Genomic DNA, 24,543 nt, shown 5'->3' with positions numbered 1-24,543 from the left:
AGGGCTGTTCAGCTTGGAGAAAAATGGCTACATGATGATAGAGGTCTATACAATCAAGATGTGAAAGGTCCTGTATTCCTGTTGCTCTCCACTCACTGGTTACTTTGTTAAGTTTCTTATCTTCAGTGCCTCACAAACAGAAGGGGAAAGTGAAGATATACTCTTCCCAACCCTCAATCCCTTTGGATCAACAGACCATCCCCGAGCTCCATTGGTGAGAGAGGAGCTGTTCTCAGCCCGCCCAACACACACTCCTCACTGTTTGCGTTATCCCAGATGAACACTGTAAAGCGGGGGGCATATGCTGATGACCTCACAGTCACACCCTACTTGGAAGGCGCTGTCGGCTTTTCGCCTGGAAAGGGGCAGAACTCCACGCCATTGCAGCATTTTCAAACATCAGCAGAAGAAGATAGCGTTTCTGTCTTGGACTCACCTCCTTTGGGGGGGGGAGGGGGGGGCGGGCCAAAGTAGTTCTAGAAGGTGAGCAGTCCACTTTTGGGGTTCCCCCTTTTGATTTCCAAACCAGCAGTGGATACCCTTCACTCTCGCTGGGATCTGATTGCAGGATTATCCCCAAACCTTTAGAGTTCATTTTTAAGAGGTGGAGGCAGTCTCTTCAACATTGGATAAGGTTGCCATCAGAGCACTCTGTGACCCCGCCATCCTTGGAGAGGGATGTGGAAGGTATCAAGGCTGCCAATGCTACTGTAATTCGAGCGCATCATTTCCTCTCCAGGAGAATGGAAAATCAGGCCAAGCGTTTGAATTCAAGACTTTTAAACTTTCCCACAGGTATGGGTGAATTGCCTCGTTTAAAGCTTAGGCATTATTTTTTAGATGCCCTGAAGATTCCTGCAGACAAGATACCTTCTGTCGATCAAGTGATATTTCTGCCCTTTAAGTCAAGCACTATTCAAGAAGTTCAGCCTCAACGTATTGTTGATTCTCCGAACTTCTTATTTGGAGAACACTAAGATTGAGGTGACTGAAAGGTCTGCAGTGTTGCTTTCTTCTTCCCGTGAACAGGATGTTTCCTTCGTAATGAAGTCCTATTTTTTGAATTTCAATGTTTCTTTTTTTTGGGAGGCCTGGTCAGAATTTATCCTGACCCGGCTGAGATAACACAAGATGGACTTAAGGGGCTTCTGGTCATGCGCTCTGATGTATTAGCTTTAGGTGCTTCTTTTCTTTGACGATATCCTTCCAAATGCGTGGTAAAACAAGGTGCTAATACTTACATTTTCTTTGATCCTGAGCAGTTGAAAGAATGTTTGCATACTTAGAATGGACAATCCTGTGATCAACCCAGATTCAATTTAGGGGAAAAAAATCGGCTTATTATTGTAGGTGATAATATCCACGCCGTCTATTAAATTTAGATTCCTTTATTTCTCCTCGATTTCTTAATTCCTCCCCCCTCCCCACCCCTGTGTTTGTTTCCACTTATTTCTTATGTTTCTCCAAATGTTACTGTGCAAAGGTTCATTCTTTGTATGAGAGGGGGTGAGAAATTACATCCTCCCACAGGCAGGGTGAATGAGTGGGTTCCATCAATGGGGGTGGAAAATAGGACAGCGCTTTTCGATCGCCTAGGCTGCCTGAATTAATACAGAGAATTCGTGCTGTTTTTAGATCTGGTCCCTGCCCCCATAGCCTGGCAAGGCAGCAGTGACAGACTCCAAGGCACAGAAGCTGAGAGCAGATGAGGTCCATAAGGCCCACTGAGCCTGTCCAATTTCATACAGTGCAACTGACCTCACCCATCTCGGGCTTTCCCCTTACCTCATTGCCACTAGGGAGCCTCTGAGAGTATCCCAGGGTATCCTGAACTCTGTTACTACTTTCATCTCCACCATACCAAGTTTCCACTTCCCTTTCCCTGACAAAATATATTCTAAATGTCGCTGTGTCTATCCCCCCCCCTTGGAGCCTCATCTTGTGACCTCCTCATTCTAGAACACTGTTTTCAGAGAAAATGATTTGCTCCTTGTACATTTTTACGTCTGAGGCCTGAATGTCTGATCGCTCTCCTCTGGCTCTAGGGGATAGAGATTTAGGTCCTTAAGTCTCATTTCCTACACTTTTACAGCCTGCACTACACCTCCAGCCTATATATATATATCCTTTCCTGTGCAAAGCCTCCAAAAGTGGACACAATTAACACCGCACACCAGTGACAGTTAAGGAGCAGGTTCTGAAGGGAGCTAAGCTCCCTGGTCCTCAAAAAGCTATCACTACCCTAGATGGGGTATTGAGGGAGGAAGGGCGTTAAAAATGAGGAAGAAAAAGTTAAAAATATACAAGAAAGGGGATTACTCAGAATGCGCCTATGTATGAGGGCTGAAGTATTATACACCTCATAAAGCTACCACTACTCAGCAATTTTGGCACAAATTTATTACTAAAACATTTTAGAAACACAATTAAATGCAGTGGTTTATTGGTGACCACAGCCATAGCAGAAAAAAAAAAATTAAACTCCCACATCAGTGGTGGCGCCGAAATTCTGCTTGCTAACCCCTAGAAGCCTCCCTCTGCAATTTAAAGGTTACAGTTAAATCCCCCACCAATACAAGACAGGAGAAAGCGGCCTACGTGAGAGCCCCAGCTCAAACCCTGAAAACAAAATACTAAATGGAGCTGGCCCCCACCTTGTACCAGAGCGGCACAGTTGTCTGTAAAATCTAAACTGGCTCAAATTACATGGGTGACGGAGGCTTCTCTTGGCATGACCCTAACAGGAGGAGCAGGCAAGCAAGAGGACACCTTCATTTGTTACAAATACACTCAAAAGATTTCTGATGGAGCCAAGAGGAAAGCAGAGAGCAACTTTGACCCTGAAGACTATTCAGAATGGCATCTGAACTGGTACATTTGAAAAGCGGAATAATGATCAACTACAGGCCACTGAGAAGTCAGTTAGCAACTATTAAAAATTAACTCATGCTTTTCAGACTTTTTTTTTTAAATACCATGGCTGTAATCTTCCTAAATTACTTTACACCTAAATATGTAAGCCGATAAACCTGTTAAACCATTTTTAAGCTTCTGCTGTAAGTAAAGTGCCTGACGTCATACAAGTCACTGTGCACCTTCCAGGACATATTTGCTCATCCTACTAACCCCATCATGGTAATACAGTGCAGCAATGAATTGTGAAGGTAAATCTATTGGGCATCTGTAGAGAAAGGTACAATCTGGATTGGGTAATAATCATGTGAGAACAAAGAGCACAAGATGAGCCTGAAGTTACCCCCCAAAAAACCTATTCACACAAACCCAAAAGATCTAGGGTTCTTTCAGCCTCATCTTGTTCACAAATGTACCAAGATGAAAAATGTAAAATAGCCAAAGACTTGTTGATGTGCACAATAGCAACACCAAAGAGTTAGATTCAAGGTGCATGCACAGCAGGTTTGGGATGGTTATAAAAGCTGGACTGGACAGGAGCTGCTGTAAAATTGAGTTCCAGTACATACCCAGATCAGTCCAGACAAGTGGGTTTATGCATCCTTACGAGCACATGGAGGCAGAGAACAAAACTTTGAGGCACTGCTACATGACCCAGAGTGCCACCCGCAGTCCCTCAGTATTTCTCTGTCTCCAGCAGATGGTAGAGGTGCAAAACAGAAGTCTGACAAAAAAGTTTTAGATTGAGAGAGAATTGCATGGAAGAAGTTATCGGAGGCTCTCTGAGGTGTTACGCTCCTTCATGGACCATCTCTCAGGTGAAGTAGGGCGACTGGGGGATTAGAAACCCCCGGCTGGTGTTTGTCCTCGTCTGGCTGGAGGTCTTGATAGTCGGGGGACTGGCTCTCTCCGGGCTTCTGATGCCTCTTCTTGAAGCCTCACTGGCCTTTTAAGAAAGTACCCTGTTTTTTCTTTAAGCTGTTTCCAAAAAAAAAGCAAAAGCACAGAGGGAGAGGAATCTTCTTGTGGTTTACAGCGGCTTGAGGGAACGGTCTGAGGCAGTGAGTGCGCCAGAGTTCGTTCTGCTTCTCCAACAGGCCTTCCTGGCAAGGAAGGGGGCAGGGATCAAGTGTCCAAAGGGAAGGCCACCCAGGCATGCTGCTAAGAACCCTAAGGTGGCCCCTGTGGGTTCCTAAGGTGGATGTGGCGGACTCGGTGATGACCAAGATGACGACCATCCCAGTGGCAGGGGCTACTGTTCTAAAGGATGTTCAGGACCGCAAGCTGGAGATTCAATTGAAGTGGTTGTTTGAAGTGTCTGCTTTGAGTCTCCGAGCTGCGATGTGTGGTAGCATGATGCAAAGAGCTTGTCTATGTTTGGTACAGAAGACATGAGAGCAAGCCTCGTCAGGGGATGTTGATTCCCTGCAGTTGGCACGGAGGCTGGAGTAGCCTACATTGCGGATGTGCTTTATAACTTTGTGCGCACTTCGGCCAGGAGCATGATCTCGGCCCTAGCAGCTCGCAGGCTTTTGTGGCTGCGCAATTGGTAAGCGGAAATGTGGTGCAAGGCACAGCTGTGTAATCTTCCCTTTAAGGGGAAGCTCCTGGTTGGAGATTATTTGGATCAGTTAATGAAGACTTTGGGAGAGTCCAAAGGGAATAGGTTGCCTGGATTGGCCACTGTTGGACACAGGATGCTGGGCTTGATGGACCATTGGTCTGACCCAGTATGGCAATTTCTTAAGAGGATCGGAAGTCCAGCAAGAAGGTGTTTCCACCTTGGTCCTGTTTTCGGGATTCACGTAGATTCCAATCAGGCAAGTCCTCCTCGGGAGCAAAGCAGTCGGCAGGAAGGCAGCAGTCCTTTCAAGGCACCCGCAGACCTGCTAGGGATGGTGCCGGCCAAGGGGCCGATGGTGGAAAATCCTCGCAATGAAGCCAGCTTTGCCCATTCCTCCATAGAAGCGGTCAGGAGCAGATTATCCGAGGAGTGGGCCAAATTTATCTTGGACTGCTGGGTTTTAGAGGTGGTGCGAGATGGTTATGAGGTAGAATTTTCTCACCCTATCAGAGCAGCCTTTCTAGAGTCCCATGTTGTCTCTCGAAGCAAGCGAGTTGAGGTGCAGGGGACTCTGCAGAGGCTACTGAGCCTCAAAGCAATCGTTCCTGCCCTGACGGAGAAGCAGAGACCCCCACCCCAAAAAGCATCCTCGCCCCCTTCCCCACCCCCAAACGAATCTTGATGCCTAATCTAGTTAACATTCAGTTAATTCTGAATTTAGTTTAATACAGATTCTTGCAAATAGTTAATCAATCAATCAATCTCTTCTACTCACCCTTCTCTAGTCCACTGGACCCTTTCACTTCCTCTCCTCTCCCAACTTGTTCCTTCATCTCCCTGTTACACGTAACTTTATTTTTCTTTTTCTAATCCTTGTTTAATAAACCCCGTTAATTGTAAACCGATGTGATATGCAAATGAATGTCGGTATATAAAAGTTTTCAAATAAATAAATAAAATAAGGGAAGGTACTCCATTTATTTGTGGCTCCAAAGAAGGAAGGCACGTTTCAGCCCATTCTCAATTTGAAGAACGTGAACAGGGCCCTTAGGGTTCCACACTTTTGGATGGAGACATTAAGAATGATAATAGTGGCGGTCCACAGAAGAGAGTACTTGGTGTCGTTGGACCTGACAGAGGACTATTTTTACAGCACAACAATTGTTTTTGCGTTATACCTTCTGCTCTGCCTCTGGCTTCTTCCTTGCCCCCCCCCCTTGTTCCCGTTTTATGTATTTTCCACCTGTCAGTTCGGATGTAAACCGGTATGATGTTGCACACTAATGTCTGTATATAAAAGTGTTAAATAAATAAATAAATAAATATTCCCATTTGCCAGGACCAGTTTTGCACCCTTTGGGCTGCCCATGGCACCTCAGACCTTCACAAAAGTGATGGTGGTAGTGGCAGCAGCCCCTTCGAAGAGAACGGGTGTTGGTGCAACCATATTTGGACAATTGGCTGATTCGTGAGAAGACAGGAGTGCCAGAGGTCTCTCCAGCATGTTATGCACAGCTTGCGGTCTCTAGGTTGGGAGTCACTTGGTGCCGTCACAGTCATTGTAGTATCTGGGGGCGCTCTTCGATACCCAGCAGGGCAGGGTATTTTTTACTTCTGACAAGGTGACAAAGTTGTAGATGCAGTTGTCTCATCTGCTCCGGCTGTCGGTGCCAATGGTTTGGGAATATTTACAGGTTTTGCAGTCCATGGCTTCCACAATGGATTTGGTTCCGCGGGCCTTTGCGTACAAGAGCCCTTTGCAGAAAGCGCTCTTATCCAGGTGGAATCCTGTGTTGAAGGAGTATCTTCTGCCCTTACCTCTTCTGCCAGAGTCCAGATCCAGTCTGTCGTGGTGGCTGTTGTGTGGCAACCAGGAAAAGGGAGTAGGTTTGGAGACTCCGGAGTGGGCGGTAGTTTCCACGGACGCCAGCCTCAGAGGTTGGGGAGCAGTGTGCATGAGGCGTTCTGCCCAGGTGCGGTAGGTCTGGGTGCACTGGTGTGTCCTTGGCCAACATGGATCTTGCTGTACGTGTTTCCTCTGTGGCCTCTCTTCGGGCGAGTTCCGCAGCACATAGAGTTGCATCCGGGGTCGATGGTGCTGGTAGCGCCAGAGTGGCCGAGTCGCCATGGTTTGCAGATCTAGTGCATCTCGCAGTGGAGGGGCCCCTCTGGTTGGCCCATCTGCCCCGCTTACTGCATCAGGGGCCCATATTTTTGGATTGGATCACTTTTGTCTCAGGTCTTGTCTTTTGAGAGGCAGCAGTTGTGTCTGAAGGGCTATATCGAAAAGGTGATTTCCTGCTAGTTTTCGGAGACCCTAGACCTCTATGGTGTATGTCAGGGTATGGAATGTTTTTGAGGCCTGGTGTCTGCAACATCTTAAAAGAGTAAAGCATTTGCAACTGCCAGTGCAGAATCTATGTTCAGATTGTAGTCTCAGTTTGGTTCTGTGAGTACTCTATGAGGCGTCATTTGAACCTTTAAACAGGGTGACAAAGGATATGACATTAAAGACTGTTTCTAGTGGCAATTTATTCGATCAGGCGGATTTCGGAGCTGCAGGCTCCGACGTGCAGGGATCCTTTACTCCTGGGCCGTGCTGTTTCAACTGTGCCGCCACAGGTCTCCGCAAGGAGCCAACCCCACCGGATAGGCAGCGGGAGCATCGGCCGGCCTTGGAGAGCCGCAAAGAGCGCTCTCCACGTGCGGTGCATTTGCTCACTCACGGCATGGCCCGGTGTGATTCTGACCGCGTGGCAAGCGCCTACAAAAATCAGCGGGATCGGAAGCCATACCTCCAGCTGCCGCCAGCAACAGGAAACGCCAAAAAATACCACCACCACAGAAAAAGAACCCTGATGTTTCTTTTTTTTTTTTTTTAACTTTATAAAGAAGAAAATGAAAGTTCACTTCCCTGAAGAAGGGTGGCAGAGACTTCTCCAGATCCTCACTGAAGGGGAGGGAGCCGGACCACAGCTGTCACCGCTGGCGCATCAAACAGATCAAGTCAGGGTTCCCAACCCTTGCTTGTCGAACACCTGCCACCAGGGGAGATGGTCCAATTAGAACCTGCCAACCCCCTGGTAGGCAGGTTCTAATTGGTAGATAAGACTTTTTTTTTTTTTTAATTCAGGTACAGGTCGCAGGTTTTGCTCCGCCTCCATCTGCTGGAGACAGAGAAATGCTGAGGAGATGCAGGTGGGCACACCGGGTTAAGAGGCGGTGCCTGCAAAACTTTGTCTCCGTCTGCAGAGAGGGAGGCAAAGCCCAGGAGCCTGGACTGTTCTGGGTACGTGCAGGGAACTTGCGCTGTCTAGAGGTAACTAATTCGTTTTGACGCTGATCATCTTTTTGTGGTTTGGGGTGGGGGGCGCGAAGAAAGATAAGGCCTGAAAGGCCATGACCGCACAATGGCTGAGGGAGGCCATTGTTCTGCTTCTATTTGTAAGGTTCCAGTGCGGCTGAAAGCGCATTCTACGAGAGCGCAAGCAGCTTCTTTGGCAGCGTGCCCATTGCTTTCTCCTCGGGAGATCCGTAGAGCGGCGGTGTGGTCTTCACTTCACGCTTTCACCAGACGTTACCCTTTGGACGCGGGCGCACAGCAGGACGCATCTTATTATTTATTATTATTTTTTATTTTTATATACCGATGTTCCTCTATAAATATACATATCACACCGGTTTACAAGGAAATAAAACTGTCGCCTCGGGGGCAGCTTACGTTGGAACAAATAACAATAAGGAACTTAACAATAAGGAACTTACAGAGAACTTACATCTTCTGGTGAGTGTGTGTTGCACGAGGGTCTTTCGGGTTCCCGCCCAGTTTAGAGGGGCTTGGGTGCGTCCCACTTGTCTGGACTGATCTGGGGTATGAACAGGAAAGGAAAATTGGGTTCTTACCTGCTAATTTTCATTCCTGGAATACCACAGAGACTCTTCCCCCCCCCCCCCCGGTCGCTGCCAAAAGACTGTTTCCTGATAGTCGATGAAATATATTCCGAAAAGGTTTTTGTACATAATTTGTCAAGTTTCTGGAGATGACAGAGGCTCCCGTGCAGGGGGGTCCAGCCCTGCTTTACCTGTTTGCCCTGGAGAGCGGTTTAAGTTCTAATTCTTTGGCTTGGGTACAGGTCAATACTGAGGGGACTGCAGGCGGCACTCCCGGTGATGTTGCAGGGCCTCCATGTTTTGTTCTCTGCCTCCATCTGCTGGCAGGGATGCAAAACTCACTTGTCTGGACTGATCTGGGGTATTACAGGAACGAAAACTAGCAGGTAAGAACCAATTTTCCTATAGCTCCATGGAGGTAGGAAAGAAGGCTCATGGCCAAGAGAAATCACTGTTTATCTTTTCCTCACTGTGGCCATAAACACACTACTCTTAACCACAGTCAGCTGACCTCAGACGGCTCGGAGACCCAGCCCAAGACAAGACACTGCCTCCCCAAAGCAAGGGCAGGTAATGGGGGGCTAGTGCTTTCCCCCAACAGCAAATTAAAAACAGCACAATATTAGAAATTGTTTGTGCATTGTATTCCTACGAAAATGCAGCCATTTCCAAAGCATACTTAAGGTAAGGCCTACAGGGAATCGCCAGGACCCCAATGACACTTCAGAAATGGACAGGACTGGAAGGTGCACGGGACAAGCTCACTCCATCCCCACTCCCACCCAAAACCACGTGGAGTTAATATCTCCTGTTCCTCCCCCAGCAGCCAAGAACAAGGGGTTAGGAAGTGTCCAGCAGTACTAGCTTAGAAGAGACAAACCCGCACAGGATGCCAGGCTCTCCCTATTACATTGGCGATGACTTTGGTTCCACACATGGGGCTGCTCACAGGTTTAAGTTTCGCAAGATTGTGCCCAAGTCCAGAGAGAGTCGGCTGTGACGCAAAGCACTGTGAGGGTCCCGCAGGCACTCCCTGGCACAGTCTGAGGGGGGAAAGGTCCTTGAGCAGAAGTGCATGCAGGCCAGAGCATGCCCAGACTCCTCCAGATTCCTCCACTTGGGATACTGGCTTACCTGATAGCTTTGCAGAGCCTCGTCACTTTGCTACATCCTTGGGTCTCTCCTTCCCATTGTGCCAGCTGCGCTGGATCACACTGACTTGGGAGATCCCCTGTTTTGGGCGGTTGAGGTGGCTGGTGAGAACGGCCGTGCCTTTTGCATGTGCCTGATTAGCAGAGCCCTCTTCTTTAGGCGGCAGAGAGCTGCGCGGCTTCTGGCAGGCTTCCAAATCAACCTCGTCTATCACTAAACGGCCCGTGCCCTGCACTGCGCGCTCCAGACTTCCTTGCCGGGGCAGCATTTTTTCAGAGCTGTCCTCCGTGCGCACCCTTTTTACTCTGTTTGTGGCTAATGCCGCCGAGGGCACGGCAGGGCAGTCCTGGCTCGATCCGGGAGGAAGAGATCCCAAATCCGTGCCCATCTCTGGGGATCCTTCAGTCCTGGGCAGAAATTCTTCTCCAATGGTGACTTCCATGATTTCGAACTGCTGGTCCGGGGGCTGCCACTTCGGAGTGCCGTTGCTCTTCCCTGCACTTCCTGGCAACGAGGCGCTATCCAAGGCCGCCAGCTGGGTTTTGGGGGGCACTTTCCTGGGCCGCCCACGTTTCCTCGTGGCCACCGCAGAGGCTGAATCCGACAGGCGGTTGCCCCCACTGCTTTTTGGAAGGTCTTGCCCGCTGCAGGTCGCAGCCTCACTGCTCGTGACATCGCCATCCCCCTCCCTCGGGGGTGCCTGTAAGTCAGGGATAGGGAAGCTGAACCCCGCTGGTATATTTGGAAGGATCATGTTTACATGAGGGACTGCAGCCTGCTGGCTCACCAACCGCGACCCGTTTGCCCTGGCCAGGTGTACAGCAGAAGCAGCTCTCGAAGGCAAGGGCAGAGACGTGACTTTCACGTGCCCTGCAGGGGACGATGTGCCGGCCTCGGAGGTGATTATGGAGGAGTAGCATATAGGTGGGCTGCAACTCACTAGGTTTCCCCATGGCGCCACGCGAGGCAGGATTGGATGCAGGCGAGCTACCAAGGCAGTCACTTGGGAGCTGCTGTGGGACTTCTGAGCCTTTGCATTCTTTCTCTGCTTGGCTGGTTGGGAGCTGGTGGGTTTTGAAGCACTTTCCTTCTTGATCTGAAAAAGGGTAACCACAGCGCAGGTAATAACATGATCTGCTGCAACAAACAACGGCACCAAGAATACAGTGCTATGCTACTGCCTTTCACCATACAAACTCCAGCTCTTACCTGAGCTGGCTGCTCTGCGGCCCCCTCGGTACTTTCCGGCTCGTCGCATTTGGAACTAGCTGGTTGACGTTTCGGGCCCTTCCTTCTGCTCTCTGTCCAAAAGAAGAATATTAATCCAGTGCGGGTTAGGTTGTGCTTGCACCCAGGTTTTCTGAGTAGCTGCGCTATTACTGTTACACTCACTACAGTCTGCAACCAGGAAACAAGGGAGCCAATACCAACAAGAGCACAGTTTAAAATCCAATACCAAGATTATAAGGACACTATATTAAGGGAGAGGAAGGGCCCTTGTAAAACAGTTCGCCTTGTACAGCAGCAAGGCCGGAAGGCAGGCGTTAGCTGATCTTCGACAGTTATGCTAGACTTGGTTTTATTAGCTGTTGGGTATTTTGCCGTAATCTCCGGCTTGTACAGAGCTGTGTCAGGTGGCACGTTCAGGGACAGCTATAACTAGGGCATTCGTTTCCAATTAGCACAGTATTTTACAAGCCATTCCAACTCGCCCAGCCCAGTCAGCACAGCAACCGTTCTCAACCAGGGCTCCTTTCAAACTCTGCCACCTGATCACTTCAGGTCTGGTAACCTTTATGCTTTGCAAGAGAAGAGGGTGTTCTGTTTCTGCCAACCTGGATGCAGTGAGGTATGAAAAGGAGGTACATGCGATATATAAAGCAGGCACAAGTGGAGGACAGAACTGATACATCTGAAGGGAGGGACAGGGACATCTATAAAATACAGGAGCCAAGAGACACACCTGAGACCTTCACAGACATGATGAGCTCTGCACTGGCATCGCGAGGGTTAATGAATTGCTGCTGGAGAAGGAAATGAGCCACTTCCACCACATTGTTGAAGGAGCGTTTCAGGATCTTCTCAGCCCAGTGGCAGATGAGGGTGCAGGCCGCATCCATCACCTCGTTATTGTGCACCTGCACAAGATCCACCAGCTCCGACTGCTCTCAACAAGAAACAACCCGTTTAGTACCAAAGAGGAGGACCGGAAACCAGTTCCACCCCTTCCTGTGCCCACATCTTAGTGTCCCAGCTTCTGACTTTATTGGGTTTTTTTTATGGTCAATAAATCAATCATATGGGTAGAGCACAAAGCGACGAAAGCTAGCATCTGAGCTGACTGAAACACCAGCGCGTTGGGATACAGTCTGCCCCGTTTGCTACTCTTCCTCCCTCTTTGCTTCATCAGGACAAGCTTGTCACACATCTGCTTGGCTGAAATTTTTCCCTATGCGGCCAAAACACAAATATAATAGAGCAACCGACGGCTCAGGATCCCCCTGCAATATAAAAAGTGGCGAGAGCAGGAGCTGCTGAAGGATGAAGGGAGAAAAAAAAATAAAGTGACTTGTAAGGCCCCATCGGAAGCCTTTTTTGTTTTTAATATAACCGCAGCCTATTTCTGAAGCCAACTGAATGCACTCAGGTGGAGGTGCAGGGAGAACACACAGCTGACAGAATAACGTGCTCGACACACACACACACAGCACCAAACATAGGGAAAACCTCTCGTGAGAGGAGCAGGTTTCAAATAGACTTACATTCTCTGTGACTTTGTGGTCCAAGCTTGGAAGCGGAGGCATGCTCACCAGAGCCTTCCTCCTGATACCGCTGTAACAGTACGTTTTACCATGTTAAGGTCATGACTTTTTTTTTTTTTAAGCATTCCTCTGGTGGCGAGAATACATACAGCTAAGGTGCAAAGCTGCACTTACACTGGTATTTATCATGGCCCCTCTCTCCGTGCTGCCTAACCAGGAGACCTGGGTTCCCTACCCAGAGGGCCGAGGGCACTCCTAACCCGGAGGGCAGTAGACACAAAACAGTAACGGAATTCAAGAAGGCGTGGGATAAACACAAAAGGATCTCTAGGAGGGTAATGAGCACTGGGGGTACCGTGCGCAGAGAGGCATTTATGAGTTTAACAAGAAGCATGGGGAATAATCTGCAGAGTGGCAGATACAACCCTTGCTGGGCAGGCTAGGTGGACGATTTGTGGGTTTTTTTTTTTCTGCTGCTATTTTTACTATTAAGGTCTACATTCAGCCGCCGAGCAGCTCAGTAAGTTAACCGGATATACTTATCTGGCTAACTTTAGCTGGGATATTCAGCGGCATTATAACCGGCTATCTTAAAGTTAGCCAGATAAATATATGCGGCTATCTTTGGGACAGCCCTACAATGTGACCAGAACTAGCCGGTTAGGTTAGCCAGCTAACTCTGAATATCAGCTAACTCCACTCCTCCCCGGAATGCCCTCCTGCCCGGCCACAGAACGTCCCCGACTGATCCAGCTAGAACATAGTCAGATAAGTCTTTTAATATCACAGATAAGCCATTTAGATGGATAACATTTCAGTCATCCATCTAAATGGCTTGTGAATAGCGGCCTCTATGTTACAGCCTCTGGGAAAGGAGGTTTGTGTGCCGCTGACTACAGCATGTATTGTGCTGGCCAGCTAAAGAGCAGCACTGGACTATAGCTCTCCAAAAAGATCTGGATCCTGCGCTCTGGGCTACAAGAAGCTGCTCCTGCATTTGGCCCACATACCGATGAAATTTAGGAGAAAGCAGCTACCCAATGGCTTTCTTTACACAGTATAAACAGGTATGAAGAAGGCAGCCTGTGGCCAATATCACATCTGCTACATCCACTACAGCTTCGCAATCACTGGTAGAGGTAAAAGGATATTTGGACTGGCCTCGTCCTCCCAATCTTCTGGCTTTGATGTTTGGAAAGATTTCCCTTATAATCTTCCCAAAGTTAGCTGCGCTCAGAGGACGACAACAAAGATTATCACAGTATCGGCTGGGGAAGAACATACGGGAAAGGGCAGATAGTTTCAGCACAGTCTTTGTGTCCAGGCATTACTAACACAGTGCCCTGGCTAACTCATCCCCTTTATCGTAATCTGATTCTATGTGGGGCTCTAGAGCAGACAGAGGTTCTCAGCCTTTCATGAACTGACCAGATACTTCCTCAAAGAAAATCTTGTTGGGGGGGGGGGGGGGGTTCCCTGTGGCTTAAGTTGAATCAAAGTCAACAGAGCCTGAAAGGCTTTCCCTTCCTACTCCCAGTTTATAATTTGTAAGGTCCTGGATTCCACGGCCTCTGCTCCGTGGCTGCAGCCGAGATCTCAGAATTACACTCACTTGTAGGCATCATATACATCTTGTTTGGGCAGACATGTGTCTATGTGATCCTCCAGGTGATTGCGGATCCAGGTGCAGGCATGCATGTGCTCTGCCGTGCTCAGAGAGTTCAGATCCAGGCTACTGTGGGGGGAAGCAAAGCAATGGAGCAGGGTTTAGAAGCAGACCGTTTGCACCCTGGCATGTCACGCTCTCTGCCTCTGCCAGTATCTTTGTAGGTATGGTCAAGGTGACTAGCACAGCAGGATTTAACAGAGGTTGGAACAAGTTCCTAGCCAGGCAGACAAGAAAAAGCCATCGTTATTGCTGGGAGTAAGCTTTCACGTCTGCAGGGGATTTGCGACCTGGATTTGTCACTGTGGGAGACAGGATGCTGGGCTTGATGGACCTTGCTCTGACCCAGTATGGCATTTAGGTTACTTTCACAGAAATCAGATAGACTCTCTCCAACAGGCATCTGACACATCCAGGAAAATATTACTCGCCAAGGACCAGATGCCCCAGAATGTGGACCGTCTGTCTTTGGGCAAATGGGCATAAATATTTTCTTTCCTGTCTGCTGCACTGAGATCCTATGCCTTACAATACTCAAATCCCACTGCTCTCTCCCCAGCACAAGACACCAGGTTACATCCATCCACATGTTTAGTAAAGAGGATCCACACGTGCCCCACAGTGCCCGGTGAAAACAGAGAGGGATGGCAACCCTATGGCAGGGCAAGTACACAATCTCTTGTGCTAGCCAAGGTGTGACCAAAAGCAGGGGGATTCCACCTGCCACTGAAAAGCCAGTTTCCAAGGACTTACCTTTTATCTGCTGTGCTTGGGCCAGAGGGCAGCTGGAGGTACAAGTACAGCTTGTCATTATCCGAGAACTTCAGCACATCCTCCTGTTATAAAAGAAGAGAGATTCTGAGAAGCCCCAGGATACAGCTCAGTCTTACTTCCCTCTTTATCCGTCACAAGCAGCCAAACCCAGCCATTGCTCTTCCGCGCTCCACATTGCTGTGCAAGGATTTTAGAACAGTGGAGCCCAACAAGATTCAACATGTGTTTAAAAAGAGGAAGGGGAAGAATGTGTTTCTCAAGTCCACAAACATTCCAAGGTGTGCATTAAATAACGTCCAGGCCTTCCCAGGTGTCCACAGTACAAGGGGTCATGCACAGACATCCTTACTACCTTTCGACACTGTTAACACCTGAACACAGCGCCATTACTATAAAATCCATGCACAAGAACCCACCATGCATTTCCATATCCAGAACATAAATCTGAAAAAAAAGTCAAAGTCCAGCCCTGAAGGAGTGAGTGCCATCTCCGCTGCACTCAGTGTGCCCCAGGGCTCTAACCCAAGCCTCCTCCTCTCCTCCCACAGCTTTCAGTAAATCTTTATGCAAATGACTCCCAGGTCTGCTTTAGCAGCAGAACTTTCACCAAGCATCCAGTCCCATCTCTCAGCTTGCTTGCCTGAATATGCTCAAGAAATAGCTTCTCACTTTCCTCCTCAAACCTCCTTCCCCTTTATCCCCCCATCCACCCCCCTCCTCCTTCTGTCTCTGTGGATAATGCTGTCATCCTCCCAGTCCCCTCTGGCTACAAACATGAGGGTCAACTTCTCTCCCCCCTTCAGTGCACACATCTGAAGCGCTGCTAAAATGTGCCTTCTCCCAACTCCAGGCTTTCCATCCTGCTGTGCCATACGTCTGGAACAGCCTTCCTGAGGCGAGGTGCTCTGATCTCTGGCCACATTCAAGCCCCACCTGTAAAACCACCTTTTTTTTAGGTTTCTTTTAGCTTTTAAGTCCTGGCTCTCATTGATCATAACCTCATTGATTTTAACAATATTTAATGTAGTATTTTGATTACTGTGTTTAGTGCTATATCTGTATGTATTTTAATGTGCTTTTTATTGTAATGCGTACTGAACAATTTTGGATTTGTGGGCTTAAAGGTTTCTACAATAAGTAAATAATTTCCTGAAGCCTATCTTGTCGATCTCTCAACTATACAGAAAGCTCCATGGAGCAGGGTTGCTCTGATGTGCATCTGCGTACATCTTCTATTGCTATCAAAATGAGGAGGAGGAGGGGCATTAGGTTTAGCACTATGTCGAACTGCCAGTGGGTCACACAAAGACCCCAGCAATGGATGGCAGATCACAAACTACACATAGGAAAAGCACTATTAAGTTCATTAAATCCACCCCTAGACCCCCTCACAAGCAAGCCACCTGTTCCTTTGGTTGCACGTGTTAAAAGGGGTATGCAGAGCATCCAGCAGAGGCCATACACCAACAGTAAACACTTACCAGAATACCATGTACTTTATTCTGCACAGGCTTGCTGAGGAAACAAAGTAAAAATAAAATATGTAAATGTATTTAGAAATACTACTAACCCAAACAAGATTTATTTATTTATATATACACCGACACTCAATCTGACAGATCACATCTGTTTACATTCAGGTACCGTAGGTATTTCCCTGTCCCCAGAAGGCTTACAATCTAACTTCGTACCTGAGGCAATGGAGGGTAAAGTGACTTGCCCAAGGTCACAAGGAGCAACAGCAGGACTCGAACCCTGATCTCCTGGTTCATAGTGCACTGCTCTAACCACTAGAATATCTAACCCTTCTTCCATATACTGTAATATATTTTCTAAATGTAATCCATAGAAAATTAAATACATACAAATAAAAAAAACCCACTATCAACCCATATGTGAAAAAAAACAAAACTCAACCACCTCCAAAAAAAAAAATGCATACATAACCCATACTACAATCATACTTCAATACACTTAACATTTCTAGTTTTGTGTATAGAGAATGGGATATGTAACACGAAATGCAAACAGGACTCCAAAGAATAAAAAGCTGTACGAAGATGTAACTATGCCTATAAATATTATAACACAGGTGTAACTTGATTCGTTCACTGTGACGACTCGGTATATTTACTAGTTACAATTTATAAAGTACCATACACAGATGAAGGCTTAAATGTTGCTGTCCCAATAACTTAAAGTTTAAGTGGAAAACATTTCAGACAGAGATGCACAGCTGTGTGAGCTAAACCTAAGCCACACTTACACTCCCCTACGGAGGGAAAAACTGGGTTCTACATAATCTATTTGTACTGATCCAGAAAAAGACAAAAAAAACCCAAAAACAAGGTACAAAAAGGTTTATGATTGCTAGAATTATCTCCTGCGTTTTGCAACATACAAGGAACTAGAAGAGAAATCCTTTGTACTAAAGATATTTATATACAGAGCTGAGGCAGGAAGTACATTTGAAATAGATTAAAACACTACAAATTTGTTCTCAGAGTGCCATCTTGAGGTGGGAGGAATGTACTACAGATCTACTATTGCTATTGGGTTACTCCTCCACTGACAGATCTGCACAAGCAGGCGAAGGATTTTCCATTCTTCTGCATTCTTAACATTCCTTTATAAAATAGCATATATAAAAGAAAAAGAGTTCCTCGGGGGAGCTAGGAGAAAGGCAGAGGGTCAAGGTACAACCTCTGCATGGTGCGTTGGTGAATCTGGAAAGCCAACAAATTCCATCTTCTACGGAGGACTTGGAGTAGATGAAAAGAGATATATCCAAGGGTTGCCCCAATCGGTTGAGACACTGAATTTCCTAACCTCTGCTTACCCTCCTTGCCTGAGGGACCAGGGCCTAAGAGCAGAACATGAGACAAGAGGAGCACACAGCCAAAGGCTGGGCAGACTAAATGGTCCATTTTGGTCCTTATCTGCCATCATATACTACGAGGCTAATCTTCAAAACAGCTAAGCTCTTACAATAGGTGCCTCAGGTGCCTATTTTCAGCTGAACATTCACCTAAATTTCCACTAAAACAGACTCCTAAGTTTAGACCTACTATTCATTTGCCTAGATTTAGGCTCATAAGAATATAAGATATGCCATACTGGGTCAGACCAAGGGTCCATCAAGTCCAGTGGCCAACCAAGTCACAAGAGCCTGGCAAGTACCCAAACATTAAATGAATAGATCCCAAGCTACTAAGCCTTATTGATTAATAGCAGTTTATGGACTTCTGCTCTAGGAACTCATCCAAACCTTTTTTAAAACTCAATTATACAAACTGCCGTAACCATATTCTCTGGCAATGAATTCCAGAGCTGCTTTATGCATTGAGTGAAAAAGAATTTTCTTTGTTTTAAATGAGCTACTTGCTAACTTCATGGCGTGCTCCCTAGTCCTTGTATTAAGCAAAAGAGGAAATAACCGATTCACATTTACCCGTTCAAGTGGGTGCCCACCTCAGCACCAGTGATCAAACAGTATGGTTTTATATCACAAATAGGATACGGAGAAGAAGCACGAAGACCCGAGTTTTGCAGTTCAAAAACTCGAACTTTGATGAAATGGGGAAGTATCTGGAAGAAGAACTAGAAGGATGGGAGAACAAGAGAGATGTGGAACAACAATGGACCAAAATAAAAGTTGCAATTACCAAGTCAACTAATCTGTATGTCAGAAAAGTCAAGAAAAGCAAAAGAAAAATGAAACCTGTCTGGTTCTCAAAGGAGGTGGATGACAAAATAAAAGCTAAGAAAACAGCGTTCAAGAAATATAAAGGATCCCAAAAGGAGGAGCACAAGGAAGAATATCTGGTGGAACAGAGGAAGACGAAGAAAGTAATCAAGACAGCAAAAAGTCAAGCGGAAGAAAGGATTGCCAAAGAGGTAAAGCAAGGTGACAAAACATTTTTTCAGATACATCAGTGAAAAGAGAAAAGTCCAAAGTGGTATAGTGAAATTGAAAGGTGAAAAGGATCAATGTGTGGAGAGAGACGAAGAAATGGCAGAAATATTAAACAAATACTTCAGCTCGGTGTTCACTAAAGAGGACCCAGGAGAAGGACCGTCGCTAGTTAACAAGAAACTAGAGGGGAGTGGAGTAGATGTAACTCCATTTACAGAAGAGAATGTATGGGAAGAGCTGGTGAAACTGAAAGTGGACAAGGCCATGGGGCCTGATGAGGTTCATCCCAGGATACTGAGGGAGCTCAGAGATGTGCTGGCGGGTCCGCTGTGTGACCTGTTCAACAGATCCCTGGAAACAGGAGTGATGCCGAGTGATTGGAGAAGAGCGGCGGTGGTCCCTCTTCATAAGAGTGGGAGCAGAGAGGAGGCTGGAAACTACAGGCCGGTGAGCCTCCCCTTGGAAAATTAATGGAGAGTCTGCTGAAGGAAAGGATAGTGAACTATCTACAAGCAGCAGAATTGCTGGACCAGAGGCAGCACTGATTCACCAGGGGAAGATCCTGTCAGACAAATCTGATAGACTTTTTTGATTGGGTGATTAGGGAATTAGCTAGAGGAAGAGCGCTCGATGTCATCTACCTGGATTTCAGCAAAGCTTTTGATACGGTCCCGCACAGGAGACTGGTGAATAAAATGAGAAGCTTAGGAGTGAGTGCCAAGGTGGTGGCCTGGATTGCAAACTGGTTGAAGGACAAAAGACAATGTGTGATTGTAAATGGAACTTACTCGAAAGAGAGAACAGTGATGAGCAGAGCGCCACAAGGGTCGGTGTTGGGACCAGTCCTGTTCAATATCTTTGTGAGCAACATTGCGGACGGGATAGAAGGTAAGGTTTGTCTATTTGCGGATGATACTAAGATCTGCAACAGAATGGACACGCCAGAAGGAGTGGAGAGAATGAGACGGGATATAAGGAAGCTGGAAGACTGGTCGAAGATATGGCAGCTGAGATTCAATGCCAAGAAGTGCAGAGTCATGCATATGGGGTGTGGAAACCCGAAAGAAATGTATTTGATAGGGGTGAAGGGCTGATGTGCATGGAGCAGGAGAGAGACCTTGGGGTGATAGTGTCTAATGATCTGAAGTCAGCGAAACAATGTGACAAGGCAATAGCTAAAGCCAGAAGAATGCTGGGCTGCTTAGAGAGAGGAATATCTAGTAAGAGAAAGGAAGTGATGATCCCCTTGTACAGGGCATTGGTGAGGTCTCACCTGGAGTACTGTGTTCAGTTCTGAAGACCGTATCTCCGAATGGACAGAGACAGGATGGAGGCGGTCCAGAGAAGGGTGACCAAAAAGGTGGATGGTCTTCATAAAATGACTTATGAGGAGAGAATGAAGAACCTAAATATGTACACCCTGGAGGAGAGGAGGAGCAGAGGTGATATGATACAGACTTTCAGATACTTGAAAGGTTTTAATGATCCATTGTCAACAACAAACCTTTTACAATGGAAAAAAAATCAGTAGAACTGGGGTCACGATTTGAAGCTCCAGGGAGGAAGACTCAGAACCAATGTCAGGAAGTATTTCTTCACGGAGAGGGTGGTGGATGCCTGGAATGCCCTTCCGGAGGAAGTGGTGAAGACTAAAACTGTGAAGGATTTCAAAGGGGCATGGGATAAACAATGTGGATCCATAAAGGCCAGAGGATGTGAATGAAGAGAAGAGCCATGGGGGTGGCTTGCTGGAATGTTGGCTACTACCTGGTGATTACTACCCTTACTCAAAAAGCCTTTGCATGGTTAATGCAACCCCAAATTTACTCTCTGTTTTAACAGCAAGGTGAAATGTGGAAAAGAGGATGTGCATTCAGACAACAACCAACAAGGACTGAACTTCATAATCTGGGTAAACAAATAAGCGTGGGGGTAGCTGCTTATTACGGCAGTTAATACCCTAAACCAATTAAGCCTAATACATCAGTTTGAAAGCATATACAACATTGCTCTCTGCTTTAAAGGTACGGGGAAATGAGGAAAACAGGATTTACATTCAGACAACATCCAACAAAGCATCGATCTGTGCAGTCTGGGTAAACAAGCATCAGGGTAACTTGCTGGATGCGGCGGTTACTACCCTTTGATGCAACTCCAACATTGCTCTCTGCATCAATGACAGGGGATGGCAGGAAATTTGAATCAAACAGTTACCAACAAGGGCCCTGAACTTGGTGGTTGATGAAACAGATAAGTATGGGAAAATAAGTGTGGAAGCTTGCTGGGCAGACAAGATGGGCCGATTGGTCTTTTTCTGCCGTCATTTCTATGTTTCTATCTGTCCTTTCTGATTTTGTAGACCTCTAACAGATTCCCCCCTCAGCCGTCTCTTCTCCAAGCTGAACAGCCCTAACCTCTTTAGGCTTTCCTCATAGGGCAGTCATTCCATCCCCTTTATCATTTTGGTTGCCCTTCTCTGTACTTTCTCCAGTGCAACTATATCTTTTTTTGAGATGCAGCGACCAGAACTGCACACAGTATTCAAGGTGCAGTCTCACCATGGAGCGATACAGAGGCACTATACATCCATTTTATTCACCAATCCTGTCCTAATAAATTCTAACATTGTTTCCTTTTTTGACCATCATAGCACACTATGACGCCTAGATCTCTTTCCTCGGTGGTAACTCCAAATGTAGAACCTAACATCCCTCAGCTCTCGATTATCTATCTTCACCCTCATAGTCTTCCAATTTTTAGGTTTCTAAATTTAGGAGCAGAGTGAAACTAGAAGGCAAAATGTAGGGGCTTAGGCCTAGTTAATTTTCAAAAAGATTACTTACGAAATAGTGTTTCTCAACTTTTGCAGGAGAATGTCGGATTCTGCTGCTTCACCTTCCTTTTGGGGGATCTTGGAATAACTTTCTTCTTGATCCATGCTACTTATTTTCTCACTCGCTGCAGTAGAACAAGAAAGGTTTATTAAAGAATCAGAGAGCTTACAAACAATCCCAGTGAACAGTGTCCCCGCACAGGCAGCTGGGCTTTAGCAGGGCCAGCTTTAATCGCAACACGGCTCCGCCACGGCGCATGAAGCCCAGCCAGAAACGGTCAGTCTGCCCGCCTTGACCAAGCCACGGGCAGAAAGGGTGGAAGCCTGCACAGCCTTAACGGCTCAGGGCCGGTCCGACCAGGTATGCAAACGGTGCACCTGTAGGGAACGGCAGCGGTATCTCCTAACCAAGCGGGTCAGCGTAGCAGGCAATGGTGGAGACCCAGCGCCGCTCCTTCTCCAACCCTCCGCCCGTACAGTCCTCGGCGCGGGGAGGAAAATAAGGGTAACCCTGCAAAAGTGAGCTCATCAGAAGCGCGACATCATCGGAAGTCACGACAAAAGCCCACCGTTCCTCCTCCCAGAATGCTGCCACTTGCCTGTGAGGCCACTTCCTGTGCTGCTAACTGGAGAGAGAAGAGGAAAGGCTGGGCCAGGCTGTGGAACAGTGCACGCTCAGGCCCTGCGGAGACCCCGCCCCTCACAAGGGTTTCCTAGGCAACAGGGCCTGAGCGCGCCCAGCTGCCAGTTCACAACTCAGCACCGTCTGCGCACCGCTAGCCCCGGGGTCTTCCTGTTTGTGTTGAGCCAAGCGGGGGGGGGGGGGCTGGAGGGAGAAGGGAGTGAGGGAGAGAAGGCGGTGGGGAGAAGCTGGAGGGGAAACGGGTGAGGAGAGAAGGCTAGGGCAAGGCATTGTGGGCAGAGGGTTGTGGAGGAGAGATGTTGGCATGGGATGGGGGAGAGAATGGTGGGAGATGCTGCACAAGGATTGTGGAGGAGATGAAAAGGAAAGAAGCCTTCTCAGCCTTAAGAGCGGCTTGCTTCAGATGCCTCAGTGATGCCTAATGTGGTCAAGAAATGTATGTCTTTCTGAAGGCCTCTACATAACAAATTGTGATGGCGTCTAGGGTCCCTGTTACAAGAGGGATTGAAAGTTGAACTCATATCAGCACTATGATTTTAAATCCTGAGACAGCAAGGGCACAGGGACTCCCTTGTCATAATACAGCAAAGCTACAGGAAAACGACCTCCCAATACGGTGACAGCATGCTGTATTGTCATGATACAAAAAGCACAAGGCCGTGGCAGATCTGAGGTCCACAGATGAAAGTGCAATACCGGCCTGCACAGTGGGGTCTGTGACAGGCTGGCCTAGCCAGCAATAACCAACAAAATCCGGAAAACGTGCAACAGTGAGCCCAATAGTTCTGGAATTGGTACAGCAGCCATGGACCCCATCTGAAATAGCCAACAGCACCATAAGAACATAAGATTTGCCATACTGGGTCAGACCAATGGTTCATCAAGCCCAGTATCTCTTTTCTGATCTGAAGAGGTAGATAGATTCCAAGCTGCTTATCCCAAGAATAAGCAGTGGATTTCTCCTACTCTACCTTAACAATGATTAATGGATTTTTCCTCCAGAAACTTCTCCAAACTTTTTTTTTAAATGCAGCTACACTAATAGCTTTCACCACATCCTCTGGCACTGAATTCCAGAGCTTAATTTTGCATTGAGTAAAAAAATATTTCTCTTATTTTAAATGTATTACCTAGAAACTTCATTGTGTGTCTCCTGGTTTTTGTACTTTTCAAAAGAGTAAACAAATGATTAACATTTACTCATTCCATTCCACTCATTATTTTATAGACCTCTCATATCTTCTCTCAGCCGTCTCTTCCAAGCTGAAGAGTCTTAACCTTTTTAGCCTTTCTTCATAAGGGAATTGATACATTCACTTTATCATCTTGCTTGCCCTTCTCTGTACCTTTTCTAATTCTGCTATATCTTTCATGAGATGTGGTGACCAGAACTGCACACAATACTCAAGATGAGGTTGCACCATGGAGCGATTCAGATGCATTATGATATTCTCTATTCCTTTCCTAATAATCCCTAGCATTTTATTTGCTTTAGAAGCTGCTGCTGCACACTGAACAGAACATTTCAACGAATTTTCAACAATGACACCTAGATCCTTTTCCTGAGTGGTGACTCCTAATGTGGAACCTTGCATTGTGTAGCTATAATCTGGGTTACTCTTCGCTAAGTGCATCACTTTGCAGTTGTCTGCATTAAATTTCATTTGCATGCCCAGTCTCCCAGTTTTGCAATGGCTTCTTGCAATTGCTCACAATCCTCTTGTGATTTAACAACTTTGAATAATTTTGTGTCATCTGTAAATCTGATCACCTCACTTGTTGTTCCAATTTCCAGGTCGTTTATAAACATATTAAAAAGTAGTGGTCGCAGAACAGATCCCTGGGGCACTCCACTATTCAGCTTTTTCTATTGGGAAAATTTACCATTTAGCCCTACTCTCAGTTTTCTATCTTTTAATCAGTTGGCAATCCACAATAGGACACTACCCCCATCCATTGACTTTTTAATTTCCTAAGAAGTCTTGCATGAGGGGATTTGTCAAATGTTTTCTAGAAATCCAGATACACTACATCAACTGGCTCAACGTTATCCACATGTTTATTTACGCCCTCAAAAAAACCATGTTGGCTTTGTCCCATTAAACTATGCTTATCTTTATGTTCAGCAATTTTGTTCTTTATAATAGTTTCTACTATTTTGCCTGGCACAGACATCAGACTCACTGGTCTGTAATTTCCTGGATCAACCCATGATCCCTTTTAAAAAAAATGCTTCCACTGCTTTCCCTTTCCACCTGGCACTGCTGCCTCTTCACTACCTACCATGGCAACACTCCAAACCAATGCCACTATCCTCCAGCAGCCTGTCTGTTCTCTTCCAAGGCCAAAATGATGTGTTTTCCACTGGCTCAGAATGGCAGCGGGCCATTGATGGTGAAGATCATCTTTGACATAGGCAGGCTGCTAAA

At 46.8% G+C, this 24,543-nt stretch overlaps 2 protein-coding genes across 4 annotated transcripts in view; both read right to left on the bottom strand.

Annotated features, from left to right (window-relative positions):
- PI4KB (phosphatidylinositol 4-kinase beta) overlaps nucleotides 1-10,565 on the bottom strand; it is a 38,742-nt gene extending 28,177 nt beyond the window's left edge. Inside the window, exon 1 of the mRNA XM_029581148.1 lies at nucleotides 10,461-10,565. The gene's annotated coding sequence lies outside the window, so the exon portion shown is untranslated. The remainder of the gene's footprint in view (nucleotides 1-10,460) is intronic.
- The window catches only part of RFX5 (regulatory factor X5), a 29,165-nt gene continuing 7,004 nt past the window's right edge, over nucleotides 2,383-24,543 (bottom strand). For all 3 annotated transcript variants that reach the window (XM_029581145.1, XM_029581143.1, XM_029581144.1), the window contains exons 2-10: nucleotides 21,482-21,596; nucleotides 16,204-16,237; nucleotides 14,702-14,784; nucleotides 13,895-14,017; nucleotides 13,434-13,550; nucleotides 12,283-12,364; nucleotides 11,484-11,682; nucleotides 10,730-10,821; nucleotides 2,383-10,616 (exon numbers count right to left, since the gene is read on the bottom strand). In XM_029581145.1, the coding sequence (XP_029437005.1) occupies nucleotides 9,525-10,616; nucleotides 10,730-10,821; nucleotides 11,484-11,682; nucleotides 12,283-12,364; nucleotides 13,434-13,550; nucleotides 13,895-14,017; nucleotides 14,702-14,784; nucleotides 16,204-16,237; nucleotides 21,482-21,576 (1,917 nt within the window). In that variant the 5' untranslated portion in view covers nucleotides 21,577-21,596 and the 3' untranslated portion in view covers nucleotides 2,383-9,524. The remainder of the gene's footprint in view (nucleotides 10,617-10,729; nucleotides 10,822-11,483; nucleotides 11,683-12,282; nucleotides 12,365-13,433; nucleotides 13,551-13,894; nucleotides 14,018-14,701; nucleotides 14,785-16,203; nucleotides 16,238-21,481; nucleotides 21,597-24,543) is intronic.

This window comes from Rhinatrema bivittatum, chromosome 16 (assembly GCF_901001135.1).
Source record: "Rhinatrema bivittatum chromosome 16, aRhiBiv1.1, whole genome shotgun sequence".
NCBI lineage: Eukaryota > Metazoa > Chordata > Amphibia > Gymnophiona > Rhinatrematidae > Rhinatrema > Rhinatrema bivittatum.
The sequence above is the reverse complement of the archived record's forward strand: the minus strand, read 5'-3'. Positions and strand labels throughout refer to the sequence as shown.